The sequence below is a fragment of the Diabrotica undecimpunctata genome, chromosome 3 (assembly GCF_040954645.1).
Source record: "Diabrotica undecimpunctata isolate CICGRU chromosome 3, icDiaUnde3, whole genome shotgun sequence".
In the NCBI taxonomy this organism is placed as follows: domain Eukaryota; kingdom Metazoa; phylum Arthropoda; class Insecta; order Coleoptera; family Chrysomelidae; genus Diabrotica; species Diabrotica undecimpunctata.
Genome location: NC_092805.1, coordinates 90341677 through 90365090, shown reverse-complemented (window position 1 = coordinate 90365090; position 23414 = coordinate 90341677). Strand labels below are relative to the sequence as shown.

The 23414-nt window shown below is 31.3% G+C and overlaps 1 protein-coding gene across 2 annotated transcripts in view; it reads right to left on the bottom strand.

Moving 5' to 3' along the window:
- The window catches only part of LOC140437038 (uncharacterized), a 390144-nt gene that overhangs the window by 246315 nt on the left and 120415 nt on the right, over nucleotides 1-23414 (bottom strand). Inside the window, exon 1 of one of the 2 annotated variants that reach the window (XM_072526271.1) lies at nucleotides 22224-22336. The exons of the other annotated variant lie outside the window; for it this stretch is intronic. Coding sequence (XP_072382372.1) covers nucleotides 22224-22319 — 96 coding nt within the window. The 5' untranslated portion in view covers nucleotides 22320-22336. Of the gene's footprint in view, nucleotides 1-22223; nucleotides 22337-23414 lie in introns of those variants that run through there. 2 annotated transcript variants of the gene reach the window in all.

Below are 23414 nucleotides of genomic sequence, written 5' to 3'. Positions count from 1 at the left end.
TTGCTCATATCTTGGGTGGTGCACTCTTACAGCTGTGGAAAACGCTCCTTTTAAATTTTTGAACGCGATTTCTTGTTCCGTTCCCCATTTCCATCTGACATTTTTCTTAAGTAATGCTATTAGCGGTATTTCTTTTGTACTGAGGTCTGGTATTAACTTTTTGAAATAGTTTACCATTCCTAAAAATCCCCGCAAAGTTTTTAAATTGGTTGGCCTAGGGTAGTTGTTTATGACTTCAATTCTATCTTCTGCAAGACAAATCCCTTTTGTGTCTAATTTGAATCCTACATACAATACCTCTTTTTGGAAAAACTGACACTTTTGAATATTTAATTTTAATCCGGCTTGATCAAGTTCTTCGAGAATAGTATGAATATGTCGTAGATGGCTTGTTATATCCGGTGAGAAAATTAATAAATCATCTATGTAATGTACAACAAATTCTCCATGCCTATTTAAAATTGTGTGTAATGCGCGAACCAAAGCAGCGCATGCACTTTGTAGTCCAAATGGTACTACCCTAAATCGGTACACCACTCCGTCGATAGAAAAAGCGGTATAATTTCGACACTTTTCTGCCAAAGGTATTAACCAAAAACTGTGTTTCAAATCGATTTTGGAGAAAATGTGTGATCCTGTGATTCGTCCAAAAATGGCTTCTATGTTCAAAGGCGCTTCGTATTGCGCGATTGTGTGCGAATTAATGTTTCTTGCATCTAAACATAATCGCAAATCACCATTTGATTTTTTTACGCATACTATCGGGTTGATATATGGAGAGTCACATCTTTCGATCACCTTGTCTTTGATCATATTTTCAATTTCCTGTCCGACGCTTTGCCTGTATTTATACGGGATTGGATATGTTTTCGATTTAAAATTTTCTAAGTTTTTAACTTTAAAAGAATGTTCATAATTTTTAGCCACTCGGCTTTCTTCATTAATGAGATCTCCATAATTTTCTAAAATCTTCTCTATTTCCTTCTCCATGTTTTCTCCACATATTATTTTTCTTTCATCCTCAGTTTGTTCACATGTGTTCACTGTCCGTATTACTTCTTCACAAAATTCTGGATTCTCGTCCATAATTGCCATTTCTTCTCTGTCCTCTTCCGTTATTTCTTCTTCTATTTTTTCTTTATCTTTAATTTCTATCTGGTATTCCGAGCACCATGTTTCGGCTCCTTCCATTTTTCTGCTTATAACTTCCTTTTTTTCCTGCTTTCTTTTCGAACTCTGCTTCTTTTTTTTTATTCTCTTTTCCTCTTCGGATTGATTTTTTTCTTGAGCTTTCGATTTATCCTCTACCGTCATATTGATTTCTTTATGTTTTTCTTGTCCATTTATCCTTTCAGAAAATTTTCTCCTATCTGTTTCCTTTTCTTCTTCTATGTTGTCTGGTTCTGCTCTGATTTCCAGTTGATTTTCCGAAAAATTGATGGTGATATGTTTTTCACTCAATTCATCAATTCCCGCTATCATATCATGATTTAGATCTTCGATCACCACACATTGCATAATATAGAATTTGTCTCCCACTCTGATCCGTACTCCTAAACCTTCGTTTACTGTCGTCAATTTTTTATTATTTGCACCCACTAAAGCAACCCTCGGAATCTTATACACAAATCTGTCCATATTTAATTCTTTTACTAGTTTTTTATTGATTAACGAAATTTCCGATCCAGAATCAATCAGAATTTTAATCGCTTTATGTTTTATAAATGCATCTAAAAAAATTAGACTGGAATTAGAATTTTGTTTTTCGTTTCCCGCCAACTGTATAAACTCTCTCGGGTGACAAAATATACCGGAGAGTTTTTTACTTTTGTTTAGTGGATGCCTTATTGAAAATCCTGTCTGGATTCATTGAATACTTCTTCTTCCTCCTTTTCTATTGCCACATGATTCATCTCTCTTCTGTTTTGTCGTTGGAATCTCTGATTATTTCTATCGTCCCTTTGTTCGTTCGTATTCCTATTCGGAGGATTTTGTGCATCTCTATTCCTGTTGTGATTTTCATTTGTTCTATTTTGTGTATCATTCCGGTTATCGTAATTTTGTTGTCTATTGTAATTATTGTAATTTCTCGGCCTATATTCGTTTGTTGATCTGGGATGTCGGTTTCTCTGGTCATAATTTGATGAATACCTTCTTTCCGCTCCATTATATTGGTCATGTTGTCTTCTATTTCTCATTTCTTTTCTTTTCGCTTCTTTTAATTGAAGGAATTGGCACAAACTATCAATATCTTGATAGTTTCTCAAAATCACGTGGTCTTCCAACGTTTCCTCAAAATGTCTGCTGATCATTTCTACCAGCTGTTCGGTAGAATATTTGTATTCTAGATATTTTGAATTGTTATATATCTGCAAAGCATATCTTTCTTCAGATATTCCCATTTTTTCGTGATATTTTCCATTCTGTAGCTCTTGGTTGATTTCTCTCTGTTTATTTTTTCCCCAGAAATAGTTGAGAAATTTATTTTCAAAATCTGTCCAATTTTCAAACTCATCTTCCTTGCTTTCATACCATAACGCTGCTCCTTCTTTCAAATGGTTTCTAATTGTTTCTTTGCAATCGTCAAAATATCTAATATGTTGTAATTTGGTTTTCAAATTTTTAACAAACGGTACTGGGTGTGTTTTCCGAATATCCCCGCCAAATTGTATTTTCGACTCGCTTGTTTCATGGATGATAACTTCTTTTCTCTCTACCCCTCTTAGTTCAATTTCTGCCATTTGTTTTTCATTTTGCTTTAATCTTCTTTCTATTTCCTTCCTGTCTTCTTGTAGCGCCATTTCAAATTTTTCTTCTAACTGTTCTAATTCTTTTTTCTGTACAGTCTTAATATCTTTCATTTTAGTTTCTATTTCTTCTCTCTGCATCTCTAGTTTCCTCTCTGTTTCTTCTCTGACTTTTTCTAAACAGACTTTTACCTCATTTTCATATTTGTCAAAACGCTTTTCCATTTTTCTATCATTTTCTTCTAATTTTTGTTCTATTGCTAGCCTTGTTTCCCGTTGGTTTTCTTCCATTGTCTGTTTTGTTTCTTGTTGATTTCTATCAATTTTCTTTGATGTTTCAATTTGGTTTTTCTCTATTGTTTGTTTTGTTTCCCTTTGATTCTCTTGTATTTGTTGTGTCTGTAATTGCATTAGTTGTAATATTTTCTCTATTCCTGATAATTCTTTTTTCTCCTCAACTATTGTAACATTTCCTTCATTATCCGATACTTCTTCCAAAATTGTTTCATCTTCTCTGTTATCCTCCTTCCTTTCCTGCATTTTACTTTGTCTCCTTGTGACAGACATGTTGTTACTTTTTGTTATTGTTTTTGTCCCTGCCAAATGTGAAATTTTACAACACTCTATATGTTTCAGAACACGACAATATTTCTCCCCAAATGTATTAAATTTTCACGACAAATATCAAATATGCAATCAAGTAAAATTCAAATAATTTAAAATAAATATCAAATGTACGATTGGTAAAGAAAATAAAATCAAATAATTCAATAGCAGTAAATATCCACTAACTACGATCAATCAATAAATCAAATTTATATTCCCTGGAAAAATTGTCAAAATACTTTCAAATTCAAATTCCCTCAATGTTATATGTTTTTATCTCTGGATCACCTGTACTTATTCCATATCTCTTTCCCTTCCTTCAAATGTAAAGCTGCGATATTTTCAAGCCCCACGTTTTGGAAGCCAGTTATTGTGATATTTAAAGTCTTGGTGCGCCAAGCAATAATTAGCTAATTAATTTTTTTGATTAATTAAGCTTATTTAAATGATATGATTATGACTCTATCACAATTTTTAATTCTTTTATCTCAGGGTTAAATTCGTGCTTCAATATCTATGCTCTTACATGTGAAAGGTAAGGTCCAGAGAATACCGGAATAATAAAAAACACATATGATCTAACACTATATATTGAAATAAAAATAATGAAATATTTCACACTCAAAAGTTTTCAATAAACAAATCTCATATAAGGATTCTCAAAATTTTGTTCTCCGTACGTGAACAATCAAAATTAATGGTACAAACAATATTAATTGAAAACTCAAAATCCCAAACTATTCTAACTCTCCTAATCAAAATATTTATATCCTTTCTAAATTACGTGTAAAAATTGTGTTATCAATAAAAGAAAAAAAAAACTGCAGAAAACAAAAATATCTCTCTCTGATGATGAGTGGTCCAAATCCTTATTCCTTGCAGACTGTATTATCTCCTCTCAAACGCTCCCTATGTAATCAGCAATCTTACAACAGATTGTTGCAAATATATCGTCCTTAATGATCTCCTTCAAAAGCAACAATCATTCAAATTATGATAGCCTTTCTCCTCTCGATAAACTGAATCTCTCGTTGGCCCGAGTGAAAAATGACTCTTGGAATGTCTTCTCTTTACGATAAACTGAATCTCTCGTTGGCCTGAACAGTGACTCTTGGAATATAAGTAGGAAAATATGACTTACAATATTTTGCTGCTTCACCTTCTGTCAGATACACTAACTCCACAAAAAACTCACTAACATTCAACACTACTGCTTGCTACTTCTTGGGAACAGCCAGAGAACAATCACTGTTTTCTTACAGACTTGGAAACCAACTGACTGCTATCTTTTCTCTCTCCTCAATCTCGCTAAACTTTCTCCCACACACTTATCCCACCTTTTTCAATCTCCGCCAATCACAACTCGTCACAATTCCCCCATTTCTTCATTTCGATAACAAACAAATTTTTACCTATAATTATAAATTTCCTAAAACTTATTTACAAATAATATTTTTCTATAAATCTTAAAAACTAACAAAAACCTCTTTCTATAATCCCTTCTATTGTCTTTAATCACTGCATTAATGGATTTTGAAAAACCCCGTTCAATTCTTTGGCTTTCACTTAAACTTATGCGGGTCACTCAAATTTAACAAAGAAATGATTGATGTAAAGCTTACATTTTGTTTGGTACAGGTAATTCAAGGATTTAATAACTTTCCTTCTCCGAAATGTTTGTTGGATATTATCCTACTTATCTGAATTATTTTAATGTTTTTGAACTTTGAAATATTTTTAAACAAACCAATATTTTTCTCGATTTTACATATCATAACAATATATATATATATATATATATATATATATATATATATATATATATATATATATATATATATATATATATATATTAAAGTTTAAGATAACAGTTATTATTTTATTATTAAGTAATAATATATAATGTCATACTCGTACAATAAATTGATCAGTAGTATTAGAAACTTAGATTAGACAAGGACAAAAGAATACAATATGTATATTAACATGAAGAAAGTAAAGTTTCAGATGAATTAAGTAATATGGGGCAAATGTATTCAAATTGTAACTATGGATGAGATGTATAGTTGGTTGTATATATCTGAGGAAACATTAAATTGTAGGTATGTCATATAAGTATTTTGAATTGATTCAAAAATTATGGACATTCTAAAATTATTTTTAATAAGAGAATGTTAATATTTTATACAATGTAAAAATGTACAGAGGCAATGTACAAATTAGAAATACAGACGGAACTCATAGAAGCTACAAAAGCTGTGTATAAAGAAAATAAAGTGTCCATTAAAATGGGAACAAGAATCATAGGAGACTTCACCACAACAAAAGGGCTCCTGCAGGGTTGTTCCACATCTCCAACCCTATTCAAAAAAATATACTAAGAGGAAGCCTTGACTACATGGAAAAGAAAATGCGAAGGCATGGGAGTACCGGTATGGAACGGATACCTATATACGTTAAGCTTTGCAGACGATCAAGTAGTGATTGCACAAGACCAAGACGACCTTAGCTACATAATGAAGAAACTACCAGAAGAATATACCAAGGCTGGCCTAGATATTAACCTCGCGAAAACAGAGTACCTATCTACAAGTGAAGAAGACATAGACGATCTACAGATTGATGACAACGTAACAATCTAAGGAAAGGATAAATTCAAATACTTGGGGTTTATAATCACGAAAAAGGTAACAGCAGAGGAAGAAATTACACAAAGACTAGGACAAACAAGAACAGCAATCCGACAACTTAACTCAGTATGGTGGGATGGAATGCCTGAGAAGATGCTGCAGAGTAACAAGAATGGATAGAAGAAGTAATGACGAAATAAAGCAAAGAACATCAATAAAAACAGACATACTAACATATATAGAACAAAAAAGACTACAGTGGTATGGACATGTAAGAAGACTAGCGACAGCAGATGGATAAAGAGAATAACCGAATGGAGCCCCATAGAAAGGAGGAAAAGAGGACGACCCCGAAAACCCTGGAGGAACGAAGTAGATGACGCCATGAGTAAGAGAGGCCTAAACGATGGAGAATGGGACAACAGACAGAGATGGAAACGGTTGAGCGAGGGAAGGCAGTGAATACTGTAGAATATCTGAATATATATATATATATATATATATATATATATATATATATATATAAATATATATATATATATAATATTTTATAAATGAGAAGAGAGATTTTATTTTGAATCAACGTTACAGGGGTTTTAAGATAATTAAATGTGGTGGTTGTAGGGATAGAATGAGCATATAATGAAAGATTTTTTAAGAATTTTAAGACACTAGATTGTGAACTAAAATAGTAGTAAGGAGCATAAAGTCTTCCTGAAGTAGGAAATTGGCATTAGAAATAAGTAATATGTGGTAGGAAACTGTAGTGAGTTGTATTAAATGTTCAGGGAATCGAAAAGAAGAAAAGGATCATTGTTGAAGAAAGGAAAAAGGACTGCATAAAAGTAATATAAATTGGGAAAATAAGTTGTGACAATAATAATTGTGAAAAAGAATATTAATGGGAATTAGAAAGATAAAGAAAAAGTCAATGATGAATATCTATAGAAATGTAATTTTGTTTGATGTTCAGGGAATTGAGAAGAAGAAGGGGGCCATTTTTGCACAGGGGGAAAATGACTGGATGAGTTAGTCAGGTTGAAATTAATATGGGTTGAGTAGTTAATTATAGTTAATCTGGGATAGAGTAATAATGGGAAATAGAAGGAGTGGAAGAAATAAATCAATATTGAGTAAGTGTAGAAAAGCAACAGAAGATAATAAAATAATATTAAGTATAACCTTTGGAAATATATGAAAACAATACCAATGTAGAACTCTTGTTCAGAGTGTTATCAACTTTAAATGAAATTTTGATGTTGTCACAAGAACAAGTAAAAATTTATTTGACTCTTTATGATAATTTGAGATAATGAAACGGTAAATACATTGCATTAAATTACATTAACTACAAATTAATATTCTCTCAGATGTATACAAAAACTTTAAATCTCACCTATAGTTACAAGTTCAAAACTTTTTCCTCACATTACTTAATTCATCTCAAACTTTATTTTCTTTATATATTAATATGTTCATGTTTACATCCTTCATCATTGGTCTAAAAGATAAATCGTTTTTACATTTTATTACTCAACCTACCATTTCATTCTTCCTTCACTTTCTTATATTCACATGTTGTATTCTTTTTGAAATGTATATAAACAGACGGATGTTGAAAATTTAATGGATACAAAAAGTTACCAATGCTGAGGTACTTCGGCGCATGAGTAAACAAAAAGAATTACTCAGCATAATTAAAGAGAGAAAAATCCACAAGGAATCTACGTTCCTGTATTTGGCTGTATACCATATATTAAAAAATTAATTAAAATCCTTTGTAAAGGATATATATTTAAAAACCCAAACGGGCTGTGTTAGACAGAACGTTTTTGGAATACATCATTCCATCATCGGTGTCCTAGAAAATATGTAACCACTTAATTAAAAAGAACATGAAGTTAAAATTTTGACCAAGGTTAAAGAAAAGTGTGGTTAATACTTACTAGGAGTACATGAATGTAGCCACTAAATATATGGGTAAAAACCCGTTAACAAATAATTAGTTACATTTGTTCGACATTATATCTTATAAATACTTATGATGTTAAAGTTACCGTTGGATTAGGTAACATGGCGACATATGACTCCACTTTTCTCAGATATATACAACCAACTATACATCTCATCCATAGTTACAATTTGAATACATTTGCCCCATATTACTTAATTCATCTGAAACTTTACTTTCTTCATGTTAATATACATATTGTATTCTTTTGTCCTTGTCTAATCTAAGTTTCTAATACTACTGATCAATTTATTGTACGAGTATGACATTATATATTATTACTTAATAATAAAATAATAACTGTTATCTTAAACTTTAATAATATATATATATATATATATATATATATATATATAGATATATATATATATATATATATATATATATATATATATATATATATATATAGATATATATATATATATATATATATATATATATATATATATATATATATATATATATATATAAACAACACAATTTATTAGGGCTGCAGTCAGAAAGTTTGGCCGGGATGTTACAGAAACACTCTTTTGACTTTTGGTCTAGCTTTCGAAATTGTTTATTCCTTTTTCAAGACACTGTAATTAGAAGAATGTGTAAATATTTACAATATATCCCAAATTGTCAGTGCAACTTACTAGTCGTTGAGATTATTTATATAAAGCTATGACACTTAACATTAATAACACACATACAAAGGAGCATACGCAAATTATTACTAGAATTAATACTGAACAACAATATCAACATCTATTTTTTTACTTCAGCTCCTATTTAGGAAGAAAGTGATATTAGAGTGAAGACGCACTTATAATATGACTTACTGCTAAACGTTTCTCTTCCAAGAGCCCCTTCGCGTAAATACATAAACATTTCCATAAAGTAAAAACCATAACTTTGTGAAGGATATTAGCGGTCATCATGTAAAATTTTTACGACATAGTATAAGATGTGGCGGTGAGATACAATTAACTGATACGCTGATGTTAATGTTAACCTTGCGATTATATGAGTAATAGAGATATCATCAATATCGATCGCCGACATGAGTGGAATAATGGTGAAACTAATTCCACATTTCATAAGAAAGCTTGTATCGTTAAAGATCTTTTTTTCATACGAATAATTGTTTTTGTATCTGGCGATCTCTTCGACTGGTTTGAATAACGAGATATTGTGATAATTCCGAGATGGATCTTTGCTTCAACAGTTCTGGAATTCTTAAGTAGGCGTAAACATGTAAATTGCTTAACGTAAGACAAAATATAATATAGTTAATATATATCCATATATAATTATGAGATCTATTATTATCATTTAAGATATATAATAAATTAAATCCATATTAAGATTACAAGTATTATTTTTTAACAAAATCATGTTTAATAATAAATTTGCCGATATTATTGTTATCGTTTTTGGCTTTAAATCAGAAAGTATAGAAGAAATAAAAAATATATAGGATTAATGTGTTAAACTAAAATGTTAAAAAAAAAACAAAAAAAGTGGTACAGTAGGCAGTATATACTGCAGACTAGTGCGAAACTTCATACTTCATGTTTTTTGCATTTTTAAAATTTAAATAATATTTTTAAAATTGAATAAAGTAATTTTATTATTAATTTATTGTGTTGGGAATGTGGAAAACTTAGAGTGTGTACATGGAAAGATAAGATTGGGAATATCACTGAGAGATAAAAGGAGAAAAAAACAACATGCCCCAACAGAGGATAAGGTGCAAAAGCGAAACAAAAGACGCCGTTGAACACGTTTTAAAATTAAAATGTAAGTGGACTGGGCATAATAAACATATCAGAATGAAAGATGGAATAAAGAGATTGTTCGTTGGAGACGATTATACTAAAAAATGGTGAATTCGAATACCTAAATTCATTAATGCGGTATGTGCCACCCAAAATAGGGATGGATAGAGACAGAGACAGAGACAGCGTAAAAACAACAATACGATCCCTGAAAGAAATCCAACATTCATAATCACTACGCATCTGTTCAGATATATAGATTGGAAGGAAGAATACAATAGTTCAACTAAAAAATATAAAAAAAAATTAAAAATTACCGTCAACTACGAACATATAAAACAAAAAAGGGTTCAGTAGGCGGTACTGTAGACTAACGTGAAGCAATATATTAATCAACAAAATTTCTGTTTTTATTATTCTCTTTACAATTTCATAATATTTTCAATCAAATTTCTATTCAGCAGCAGTTTTCGTAAGTTTATCTTTTTTAACCTTTTTCCATGCTTTATCTCAAAGGGATGAAGTTCTGGTTCATAACCCATTTCACCCAAATCAGCATGTATATACTTCGGGAAGACTACCGATTCTGCACTGCATCAAGTAGTGAGAAAAATTATAAGATTGCTGGATAACAACGAATCCACCCTAGGTATATTCATAGACATTGAGGGAGCGTTTGATAAGAGGGATGGAACAATTGAGAACTCGTTTCTGGCGGGGAGAGCTGGATGCGCTACCCCTAATACAGGCAGGCTGCGACTCAATTAAACCAAAGTTTGTCTTCGACAAACCGTACAAAGTCGAAACAAGACAGTATAGGAAGTCAAACGCGGCAAATGCGTATTGCATATACATCGATGGCTTCAAAACGGAGGAAGGCTCATGATGTGGGATATACTGCAGATTATTGAACATTTTGTTGATTCTGAATCCAGAATAAAGTGGGGTATAGGCAAAAATGCAAGCGTAGTTCAGACAGAACTGGCTGGTATCTCCATAGTCGCAAAAGAAATAACCCAAAAAGGTATAGCCATGAAAACTATAATAATCTGCACAGATAGCAGACAAGCGCAACTAACCTTAAATAGACCACGTGGGTTAAAGGACGCAATAAGAATAAAGGCAACCGCATTGCTGACCAATTGGCTAGGAAGGCGGCAGGCCCAAGACTCTTAGGACCTGTGGATCTTTTTGGTCGGTTAACTACAACAACCGCGAAAATTGTCAAATATCACTTCCATACGCAAACCGCAAAAAGATGGGAAGAAGTGCAAGGATGTAGACTTGTTAGGGTAAAACTAAGGAACCTTGAAAAGGCACCATCAAAGAAGTACTTAAGAACGACCAGGAAAAACCTACGATTGACAATTGATTTTTTAACTGGTTATTCTCAACTAAGCAAACACCTTCACACACTGGGGCTAGTAGACACACCTCTATGCACAAAGTGTGAACGAGAAGACGAAACTGTAGAGCACGTCCTATGCGAATGTAGGGAGTTATCGTTAATACGAGAGTACGCGTTCGGCGAGCCCTGGCCCACACCTACCCACATAAGGGAGATGTTCTCTGGTGACTTGTCCACCTTTCTAGAAATGGCAGGATGGACAATGAGCTAAGGACGACAGCTAATTTCAATAATCAAAATAACAAATGATGGTCAGTTTTTACATTTTTTATATCTAACGGCCAATCCCTCGTTAGGCACACAAATGAACCCTTCCGCTGTGACTGTATAAAATATAAAAATGTTTTACTAATAACTCTTTATATCGCACTTTAATACACTAGTCGAACTGATAATTGCAAAAATTCAACATTATATTTATATGAAATTATGAAAATACATATAAATAAGTATCATTTGATAGTAAATTTAATTATATACAAGATGTTTAAAAATAACAAGTTATATTAAAAAATATTTTTAAAATTTAAATAATATATTTAAAATTAAAAAGTAATTTTATTATTATTTTTTTATTTTTTAAACAAATTCAATAAATTATTATTTTTGATCTTAACGCCCACTGTTAACGTATTAACAAAGCATACGTGGTTTACTTATGACAAACCTGTAAAATTCAGACCAAATATTAATAATAAAATATAAATAAATATTATTTGATAGTAAATTTAATTATTATATAAACTAAATAATATGTTTAAAAATAATGATTGTATTTATATGAAATTATTTTAAAACGAGAATTATTATAAAAATTTAAACAGATGATTCAATGTTGTTATTAATAGGATGACATTTATGACTTTGTTTTTAATTTTATTTAACAATTTAAACCTGCTTAGAGTAAATATATGATGATTAGAAACGAACTGATCGAGAGTAGTGAATCGATGTCAAGAATAGCTATTCTATAACGCTACCCGTGACGACGCCGTTTGTGATGCTAGCCTCACCATTTTACTGTAGATAAAAAAGTAATACAACGCCATTATAAAAGCTTCGCTTCAAAAAAGATGGTACAGTAGAGGGTACTCTAGACTAGAAGTTTTCTATATTTTTAAAATTTAAATAATATTTTTAAAATTGAGTGAAGTAATTTGACTGATAACTTCAACTCCAACAATTAATAGAAAAAAGAATATCGGTTGGTACCGAAGTACATCTAGCCTTCATCGACGTAGTAAAGGCGTATGATACAGTTCAAAGACTTATTGTGGCCAGCTTTACAACTCGGCCATAAGTTCATACCTTTTAGGAATAATCACAGAAGTATACAGTGATAACAAAATCGGAAATAGACTATCAGAGCAAATAAAAGTAACTAAGGGACGAAGACAAGGATGCAGTATGTCACCCTTACTGTTGAATTTATATACTAAGGCAGCCCTCCAAAATTTGAAAAACCACTGCCACGGAATGGGAATCCCCATAATTACGTACGGTTCTCCCTGAACTTTGTGGATGACTTAGTCGTCATAGCTCAAGATTCTTATGATCTAGAACTTGTAAAATCTAGATCATAAAAATCTAGTCTATACAGAGAATATGTAAAATGGGGGTTACAAGTCACAAGTTACAAGCATGAAGAAAACAGAATATTTAGTTATCTGTTCGGATGCAAGATTTGAAGCGTTGATAGACGAGGACGTGGAAATCGAACAAGTGGAAAAATTTAAATATTTAGATGCACTTATCGATAAGAACGGCTTAAAACACCGAATTAATCAGGGACGTAAAATTGTAGGATGTCTGAACTCCCTATGTTGGGATCGCAACATTTCCAAAAGGAACAAAAAAAGAATAGGGAAAACCATGGTTGAATCAGTCGTTTGTTATGGCTCTGAAGTATGAACAATTAATGCAGACTTGAAGAGAAGATTGTTGGCAGTTGAAATGCATTATTTGAGAAGAAGTACTAGAACATCAAGGCTGGAAAGAAAGACCAACGAATCTATAAGAAACAACATAAATGCTACAGAAACGGTCATTGGCAGAATAGAAAGAAGAGGTTTAAAATGGTTTGGACACCTATTGAGAATGCATGACGAACTTTAGCCCCAAAAACTTCACAGATGGAAGCCCCCTGAAATAAGAAAAAGAGGTAGACCTCGACGCTCATGGAATGAAGGAATTAGAAGAGCGATGGAATCGAGAAGTTTGGAGGAGGAGTATACCTTGGACCGGGAGGATCAGCGGAGGAGAACGGGAATACAGCGATAGCCGTCTCCAAAATGTATTATATTTACAAGTTGGATCCTGTAATATATAAGTAAATTTATTATTTACGCATTATTAAACAAAATACGTTTTATTAAAATAATTCAATAAATTATTATGTTTATGTGTAATTATAACAGACCCTAAGCAATATGCGAACGCTTCGTTGCGTAATTTGTAAGAAAATGTACACATTTGCTCGTTACCAAAAATTCATTAATAATGTTGCGTTATTAATGTTTCTACTGACAAACAAATATAAATAGGACCAAACATCATTTTACCAGATCTCAAGAATCGTTATTCTAAACAGCAGGAAATAATCTTATCAATACAAATAACACTTTTACGCGAAGCCGTATGTTCAGTTAGCTATTTCAGTTCTAATCCGATTAGATGAACAACTTTCATGTAACGAAAACATCAGTCAGTTTACTTAATTTTGATCTATAAATTCTTAGAACTTTATTACATTTGTAAATCCGCTTTAATTAACAATCCTTTTTACAGCCGATCTTGTTATTTATTAAAGGATTAAATGTTAATGCCTGAAGGATTTAGGACAGCCGAAGCTGAAAGACCTATTATTATAAAATGCATACAGGTCCGTAATATTTTAAACCTCTTATGTACGAATATAATTGTAGAAATATGAAAAAATACATTAAGCTAAAGAAAATAGTAATTTTTACGTTTTTAATGTTTCCAATTTTTTAATTTTGTATTCCCTTTTGTATTGTATAAACAAATATTATTCTGAAATTGTTAGGGTAGATTTTCGTGAAATTTTAACAGTAAGTATGGATAGGGAATACCTTAACAAATAATCCTTGAGGATGGAACCATCTTAAGTGGGAGGTTGGAACTTTTATATTAAAAATAATCTCAATAATCTACAGAAAAAAATATACTAAGCAAAATATGTTCTATAGAGTTTTTTTTTTTCAAAAAATCAATACTTCTAGACTTATTCGTGATTAAAAATTTTAGTAGCTCTTGTGTTTTCAATTGATTTTTCACGAATAATTAATTGATAAAATCTAGCTTATTTAAAATCAAAGAGATTATTTTCTTTATTTTTCTATAAGCCTAATACAAACAAGTTATATCTAATTTAAGTTGACAATTTCGTATTGAACGAAAAATTTTAAAACATAACATAGAATAACATTAAAACGGTCAATTTTACTGCAAAAATTTGTCATATATTTTTTAAAATATTTAAAATAGCATTAAAATGAGACTTTGTAGAACTCTCTAGCGTATGAACTGAGTAAGGATAAAAATAAGATCGATTTCTATTTTTTTGTGACTATTTCACTAGACTATTTTTAGCTGATAAAACCTCATAGCAACGCCACGTTTTCTACTGACAAAAACTCCTTCCTGCCCGTGATTTCTCAGCGACAAAATTATGACTGATCCGTCATGAAGGTGTCTGGTAATGGACCGTGGAAGTGATGACGTAGATTTTATTGACATATGTCAGTTTCACTTTCCAAACAAACCTTGTTTAGTGTGGATAATTTGTATTTTTCGTTATTTTTTCATTTTTTTCACAGAATCTTTCCGCTTTTTGCAATATCTAAGTATTCTAATAGTTACTACAACAATTTTACAAGGTTGTGTAAATAATAAAGCATGTTGTTTTATAAAAATAGCAATAAAATGCATGTATCGATAAAGTAAGGTTAGAATGTCTTTAATTTAAACTTTTAAATTATATTTCATAGAAATAGAACATTGAATTATGATGGTATTATCGTAAAAACACTATACTTAAAAGAAAAAGCAGCAGAGGAAGCAAAATGTTAACTTTATAGAAATTAAAAAGTCTTGAGATTGGACATTTCAACTTTTGTTTGGAAAGTAATTGACAGTTGTGACGTCACACTTCCACTGTCCATTCTATTGTTGTCAGTTTGACAAACGTCATTGAGGCATAATTAATTTTGGAAGGGTATAATGAATCCAGACGAAAAATCAAGATTTGGATGCCACTCAGGTAAAGAAATAAAAAAATTGGTTTCGGAAAATGTCCCATTGAACACGCAGAGGTCCAGAAGCTCTATTTGGACCCAATTTTTTCCAAAACAAATCAAGGCGGTTCGAAAAGTTTGACAAGCAGCAAACGGCTGGTGAGAAATTTATCAAACGAGAATTTATGCCCAGTTAGATTATTTTTAAAATTAATGGAAAAAAGGGGACCAAAGATTTTATCAGACAGACTCTTTCTTACCATTCACCCCAACTGGAAGGATGGATCTTGGTTCAAAAACTTTCCATTTGGAATCAGCACCGTTTCTAAGTGGACAAAAATGTCAGCTGAAAAAATTTTAATATACACAAAAAAACATAAAATAGCAAACCATTCTCATTGATCTTCAGCTGTGTCAGCCCTGTTCAAGCAAGGTGTTTCTGAACAGGAGATAATTAAAATAACGGGTCCCTCAAATGCAAGCTCTCTAAAACCATATCTGCAGCTGGATTCCAGTCACCACCAGAAGTTGATCGAAAATCTCAGAACAACAAATGAAGCTGGACCTTCGAGTTCCCAAATGCTACAGGTCAATAATACACAAAATCATACTTTGGTAGAAAAAAAGGGGCAAACTACTGTGGCCTATAATAATTGTACATGTAATATTGTTAACAAATATATAAGGATTATTTTTCGTTGCTATGGTGCATTCATTGTCTCGTGAAATAGTCTTGTCGAATATCATTTGACAAAATCACTCGCGAAAATTGCCAGGCATTGCCAGCAAAATTTTCTCTCTTATGAATGTATATACGAGAAAAACTAATCGCTAGTCTAATTGCAATTAAACGTTATCCACTTTAAATTCGTTTTATTTAAGCATCAGTAATGGGATCCAAAAGGTTTAACAATTTAGAACGAATAATTTTGAAAAAAATTATGGTCACAGTAAAAAAATATTTTTGACATTTTTAAAAATACTATCTTTTTTTTTCAAAATACGTATATAACTATCAAAGATACGTATTATTTGCTTTATAACAAAAAGTTTCTATTAAAATTATATTTTTTTAAATTTAAATAAAATTTTATTAAATTTAAAAAAAAAAATACTGTTATAGCAAATTTTACGTATCTTCGATATTGTGATTTTTAAGGATATTAAATTGTAGGAGAAAGATTACAGGATTGTAAAATTCCGGTAAGCATATATTTTATTTTTAAATATTTTTGACTCGTCTCTTGTTTTCAGGATGATTAGTGGACTAGATAATTTAACTGCTCTCTCCGTTGGACTAAACACTTTTTTTATGTAATATAAGTGCATTGGTGTTAAAATTTAAATATCTTCCAGACCAAATATATTTTATAAACCAATTAGTAGTTGTTCGGTGGTCATTGTTGTATTAAAAACATAAGTCAAAAAATATAATCCTCGTATTATTTCCTATTTTATTAAGTCGATTGAATTTTATTATAGAAGTTATTAAACATTTAAAAAGCATGGCTACCACAATTATTGTTTGGAATACAAAGAAAGCATTCATCGAAATTTGTAGGATTATAAGTTGTAGTTCAATTTCGATATGTCACATGCTTCCACTACTTCCACTAATTACCATTTAAATGGGAACAAGTCACAACTTTCCAATTAGGAAATCCTGATTAAAACGTCAGTAAACTTGCTTTAACTTTTAGTTGTGGCTTGTTCCCATTCAAATGGTAATTACGTTAAAATGCACAAGAAAATAGCTTCAGAACAATACTTCCACTACTTTCACTACCAAGTTTGCATTTATTGCCGAAATTGATAAACCGATGCCTACTATGAAAATCGTATTAATTTTTATGTTGAAAAACGTAACTTGAATGCAAAGTTGACTTGAATTGACAGATTTCAGATATGCAAAACATGCCTGGAACAATGAACACAGACTACAATGGAAAATGCATCAATAATCATGAAAGGCAGCAAAAAAGAAAAATCAAAGAAGCAGCCCTCCACTTACTAAACCAAGAAAAATGTGCAAACCCATCAACAGAATATAGCAGAATCTGGTTACCAATACTAAAAAAAGAAGTGAGCCGTAAGTATATACTAATATTTATGGATTAATAAAAGGTCAGAGATCAACAATTTGACTTTAATATAAATCTGAGGGTAAAAAATTACTTCCTGTATTTCAGCTTAAAAACATGGCTATTTTGCCTACAAGATCGAGGCCTAGTGTGTCAACTGTCAAATTGGAGACTACAAAGCGCCAATAAATAAACATCTAGAAGTTTAACGAAGTGTCGAATTTTTTTTTCAGGATCAGTATGGAATTTACAACTGTTTTTGTTTAAAACGTATAACTAGGCAGAAATAAAACTGATTGAGATTCATTTTATCCTTGAGATCTGCCATTTTGTCCGGGATATATATATCCCAGTCAGACTTGTTTGGAACATATGTATGTTCTATAATAACCCATCAGACACCAAATTATCACTTTCTTTTAGTAAAGAAAAACCAAAAATTCAAATAAAATCTCATATTTTGCACACAGCTGCAATGCACGAGAGTACATTGCAGCTGACACAGTGTGGTGGTTTATTTTACTTTTTTCTGAGAAGAACATCGTTGTCATCTTCTACTGGTCTCTCTTTTGATATGTAAATGAGTTGAACATTTTTTTTTCTTTGCTGGAGGACGTCCAAGTGAAGTCGAGAATTTTCTTTTAACAATAACATGGCTTCTTCCCAATGAAATAAGTCCCTTAGCTACACTAATAAGAAAAGGCAAAAATGATGTTTTTTTCCTTTTTAGATCATTATGTAGTACATGAGAATTAGCCATCATCAGAGAGCGAAAAAATACTTTCTTCCTCTATTTGGTAGAATTTCTATCAAAGTCATATAAGCCCAAAATATGATCTGTTAGGTTCACGCCGCCCATTTTCTTATTGTACATGTCGAGAAGTTCAGGACGTCACACTTCATTTTTCGTTTCACTTCTACTTGCTTATCTTCAAAGCAATTGCTTACTGCTTACAAGTCTTTAGTATCTTGCCACTACGATTCAACTTCCTAACAAATTTAGGAACATTTATTCTCGTTGCAATTATTATTCCTTTCGCTGGATAAGATACTATCAAGTAGTCTAATATATGACAAAAATATGTCGAAACACAATAATACATCAATTTCCCTTATAGTAATAACCAATTTGGTCACTACTCTTCTCCCAATAATAAACTAGTATCATTTCCTGTTTCCTTTCCCTCGTATATATTAAAATTGTATACACATTTTGTTGCAGTCACTTCGTACCCATATCTTCATTCCCCGTTTGATGGGTTTAATGGGTAGGAACTGCTATAGCTTTAGGGAAGAACTTCCTTTGTCATTGACTCTTTGTTCGATATTTTAGAAATGTGAGTTTTAGACAATTAGCGACATCCTCGATGTAATATAATTTTCTCGCATTGCTAGGATTTACGATATCAGCGAACTACATTTTGCAAGGATCTGCTCACAGCTGTCTCGAGAAATCGCCCTTTTTATTGCTACATTTCCTAAAGAATCATTTTGTGACCAATAATCATTGAAAGGTGATACTCGATTGCATGCCTTAACCTAATACAATAATAATTTTATTTTCATCGCTAGGAATTCTTTTTTTCTTGGTGTCGTTTCAAAATTTCTCTAAACGTAAAATCGTACGTTCTGCAATATGTCGAATGAGGCTTCTGGGAAAGACTTTTAGAAATATGTATATTTCGGTCATGGTTTAAGGAAAAGTACAATCGACTTTTTTTCTGATGGAACCAAAAAACGTGGTAAAAAAGTCTGTAACCAAATACCTGGTTGGTATGTACCTTCGCCTTCTTCATCATTTTTGTCACTACTGCTTTCTTCTTCACTTTCGTCACATATCATCTAATTATCTTTATCCATCTTATTGTCCTCGGCAGCTGAATCTATTTCGTGACTCTCTTGTTCTACCTCTCCTTCGCATCCTGATAGATTGTAGTTTTCATCATCGGAGCCACTAATCTCAAAAGGATCGACTTCTGATTTGATATCTCTGGCAAAAATGGCTGCTGCCTCATGCTCTAGCTGTTTCTTCCGTCAATACCTTTCTACTCATCGAGAACAAAACAAGACAGTTGAGATACACATAACCCACCATAAATGTCTGTTGGGACATATTCACCCATAAAACAAAATACCAGTTGTATTGAATATATTTACCTTTTTTTGTAGGTAGCTCTAACTCACAAAAACAAATTCGCAACAACAGTAACAGCGCACAACTGTCCCTATGGTAATTATCAACAAAACTACATAAACACATTCCACAGATCAACATCACGGGAAACATCACAGCGAGAAAACGGTTAGCAATGTTACCGCTTACACAAATTATTCTTCTAAGATTGTTATTAAGTTCTTAAAAAGTCAGTTACGATAAAAATTCATGTAAAACGGTTTAGATTTAGTCCAACATACTTGATGATTTTATGACTGTAATACATACGCTCCGTCAGACTCAGAAGGGTATAATTCCTATTTTAGAATTAATTTTTAAAAACGATTTGCAGATTGGAAATTTAAATGTCAGAAACAAATTCAAATGTACTTTATTAGAATCAATTGTGGCTTAGTCGCATGTTAGTATAATATTTACAGTGCTAGTGATGTGACAGAATTGTACACATAAGAATTATTCAAGAAGAAACAAACATAAATTCCATAACGTTATTCCGACTCCGTTATGACTTTAATACTATTTGCATAATTAGTAATTTCGAGTATTATCAAATTCCATATCTGACTCATTTTATTTGTAACCCGTTTTTGTTTTAAATTAAGTTGTCACTTGTCACTGAGACACTTATCTCAAAATAACTAGGATGTCGCATTTATATCTGACATATTAATTTTGAAATCAGTGGCATTCTATATATTTGGTTGGGCATAATAGTTATGGAGTTTGCATACTGTTACTTGTATATTTTTAGAATAAATATTTAGACCTCAAAAGTGAGAATATGTACGTTCTATTAATAAAAATGGTTCTTTTTCTTCTCGTGCCACTCCTAGCGGAGATTGGAAATCATCATGGCCACTGCATAAAAATGGTTACTATGGTCTAAAATGGTACTAAAATGGTCATAGTTACATCTAGTGTATTTAAAACAAGATACAGAATAAAGAGAAAATAAGTCTATGATTTTTAAGTTATTGCCTTTAATAGGTACTATAATCAACTGTTTAAACGTTTATCTATCTAAAATAGTGTCTACCAAAGTCCACCTCTGCATAAAATACAAGCACTATGTTGTAGTGTGATTAAAAATATAAGTTGTTCTAAGATTATGGCGGCATATAAAGACGTCGCTTGATCTCACGCTAACGATCTCCATTTTCTAATGAATTGCTTTCAAAATCCGTTGTAATAATATTTTATTGAGCTCTAGTAGTACTGGTGGTAGCCCATTATAAAACCATAATCCTATAGATATAGAGATAGAAAAGTTAGATCTGATATTAAGACATATTGATACTTTGTACTTAAAGAATTTGTCAAAACGTTGTATCGAGAATGATATCGAGATAACTGCTAGAAAACAAACAAAGGGAAAGAAAGTTTTAATTATGGTTTGGTAAGATTAATTTTATTTAGAACAAAAGAATTGAAATTACATAAGTTATGCAGAATGTAAATGAAAACAAAGAAATATTGCCCCAATACTTGTTATATAATACGAATTTTTATTTAAAATGGGTGTGAACGGTTTTAAATTACTTTTCAACGGCATCTTCAAGTCTCACTAAACTTGATCTCTCTATTAGTTTTTAATATTGATTTGTATTCTCCTAAATATATTCATGTTATTAATATTATGTGAGTATTTGTAGAATTCCAAAATGTTATTCAAAATTGTAAAAATCCTACAAGTCAGTTATTTATTTAAATTTTTCTAGTGGTCCTTTTATTGTTTTTGGAAGGAGGTGATGTATGTATAAGATTATCACTTTACTTTCACAAACAAAACACATCAGTTAATTATGAGATCCCATTGGTTTTGACAAAAATTCATTCTTGGGGGAGAAATACTTGTTAACATTCGTTTTATTAAAAAATGATTATCATTTGTCGCTTATAAATACGGAATATTCCAACATATTGGGACTTATTTTATCTAAAACCAAACCTAACAACGAACAAAAAAGAACAAATAATTGTATTTATAAAGTATCTTAAGAATGCGAACATTTTTACTTAGGTAAAACATCAAGACAAATAAATGTTAGAATTAATGAACATCAATCTTATATCAAAAATAGAGAATTTGATACATTTTACATTTGTAAATACGCTTGGAAAAATGAAGACAAAGTTCAATGGAAAGATTCATGTATAGTTCCAAAAGAAACATATGGTAAAAAGAGAAAAAATAAAGAAGCTATTTTTATTATTATAATAATTCCCAATAAAAATAGTAAATCATATATTTCTATGTGTTACGAGACCCAAAGAAATTCTACTGCCAAAGAGGGATAAATTTAAAATTAGTTTCTTCGAAATAAATTATAGAACGATAATTTTGACCAATCATTAACAGCAATATTTGTAAACAGGTGTAATACCCTTTCAGATTTCACTGTAGAATATGTTTGTTTTGTTTTAGTGTAGGAATAGATTTTACTAAATGTTAGTGAGCCTGATAAGTTTTACAGAGGATCAATTTATCTGGAGAACATATAAAATTTTCAAAAAAATCTGTTAGTTATTCAAAGTTTAGTACCTGTCGGTCTAGAACTCCGTTTCTATGGTCTGTATCTTCTTCTACACTCCCAGAGTAGTACAGTGTGCCAACCCAGGCCATCTTAGCTCGTTTCATATTAATCTAAAACGTTTAATGTCTTGGATCAATATACTGAATTTCTCTGCTGCGTGGAGACTAAATCTTAAGTTGTGATATTATAAGTCTTAAGTTGCAGGGACTTCGTTTGATGACGATTGAGGAGGCCCCACTATATGATATTACATGCCCTTCATCTGTTCTAGGCTTGTAACCTTTAAGTAACACTAATAAAAAGTTTAAGAATAATTAATCCATTGACTCGAGTTTAGAGTACGTATTGGTGACCTAGACAGTGGCTTTATTTCAATAAACAATAACATCTAAGCAAACATTGAAATGACACAGGTATTTAAATATTTACAGGTATAAATACGGTACATATCGGATCGAAGATATATTAAAATATTGTTTCACCAACAGTTAACGTAGGTAGATGTATCGATGCATTGTTTATAAGTTCCGGCTGATAATATTGTATTAAATGGAGATAGTGACCAATAGTTAATAAACCTTCAACCATTCCTTAAATACCACCTGCGACCTTTTTTATATTACACTTCTTTTTATAATAAACTCCATGATCAGTAATGCTTTCTTCTTTGCTTTGATTTATGATAATCTTGGTCGAGAAATCTAATAGGGGTGGTTTCCCGTTGTCTTCCCAATAATTTCTCTTTTAAGTTAATTTGGGTTAAAAAACTTGGGCTAGGACATGTTTTCCACTAACTCCTTAGAGAGTTAGAAGGTAGCCATAGCTTGCATGGGCAAGGTCGTATCCTTAAAGTAGATCTGTGTTATAACGGAATCGTTTACCTATTCGTATTACCCGTGTTTTAATACCACTACTACTAATTTGACAGAATTCATTATAAGTGGATTAATTTCTTTAGTAGCTAGCTGTTCCCTACATATAAATCAATGAGTATCTATCACATTAAGATTTGAAATGCCTCATAAATAATTTACGCGGCTGCCTTTTAAAGAACCCTTGTATATTAATTGACAGTTGTTTTTGATTTCACTTTAGTGAACAAATTATATCTATGAAAAAATACCAAAATATCCAAAAACCAATTCTTTACACAATTTTAATTTTGTGATACACGAGGGAGATTATAATATAAAACACTA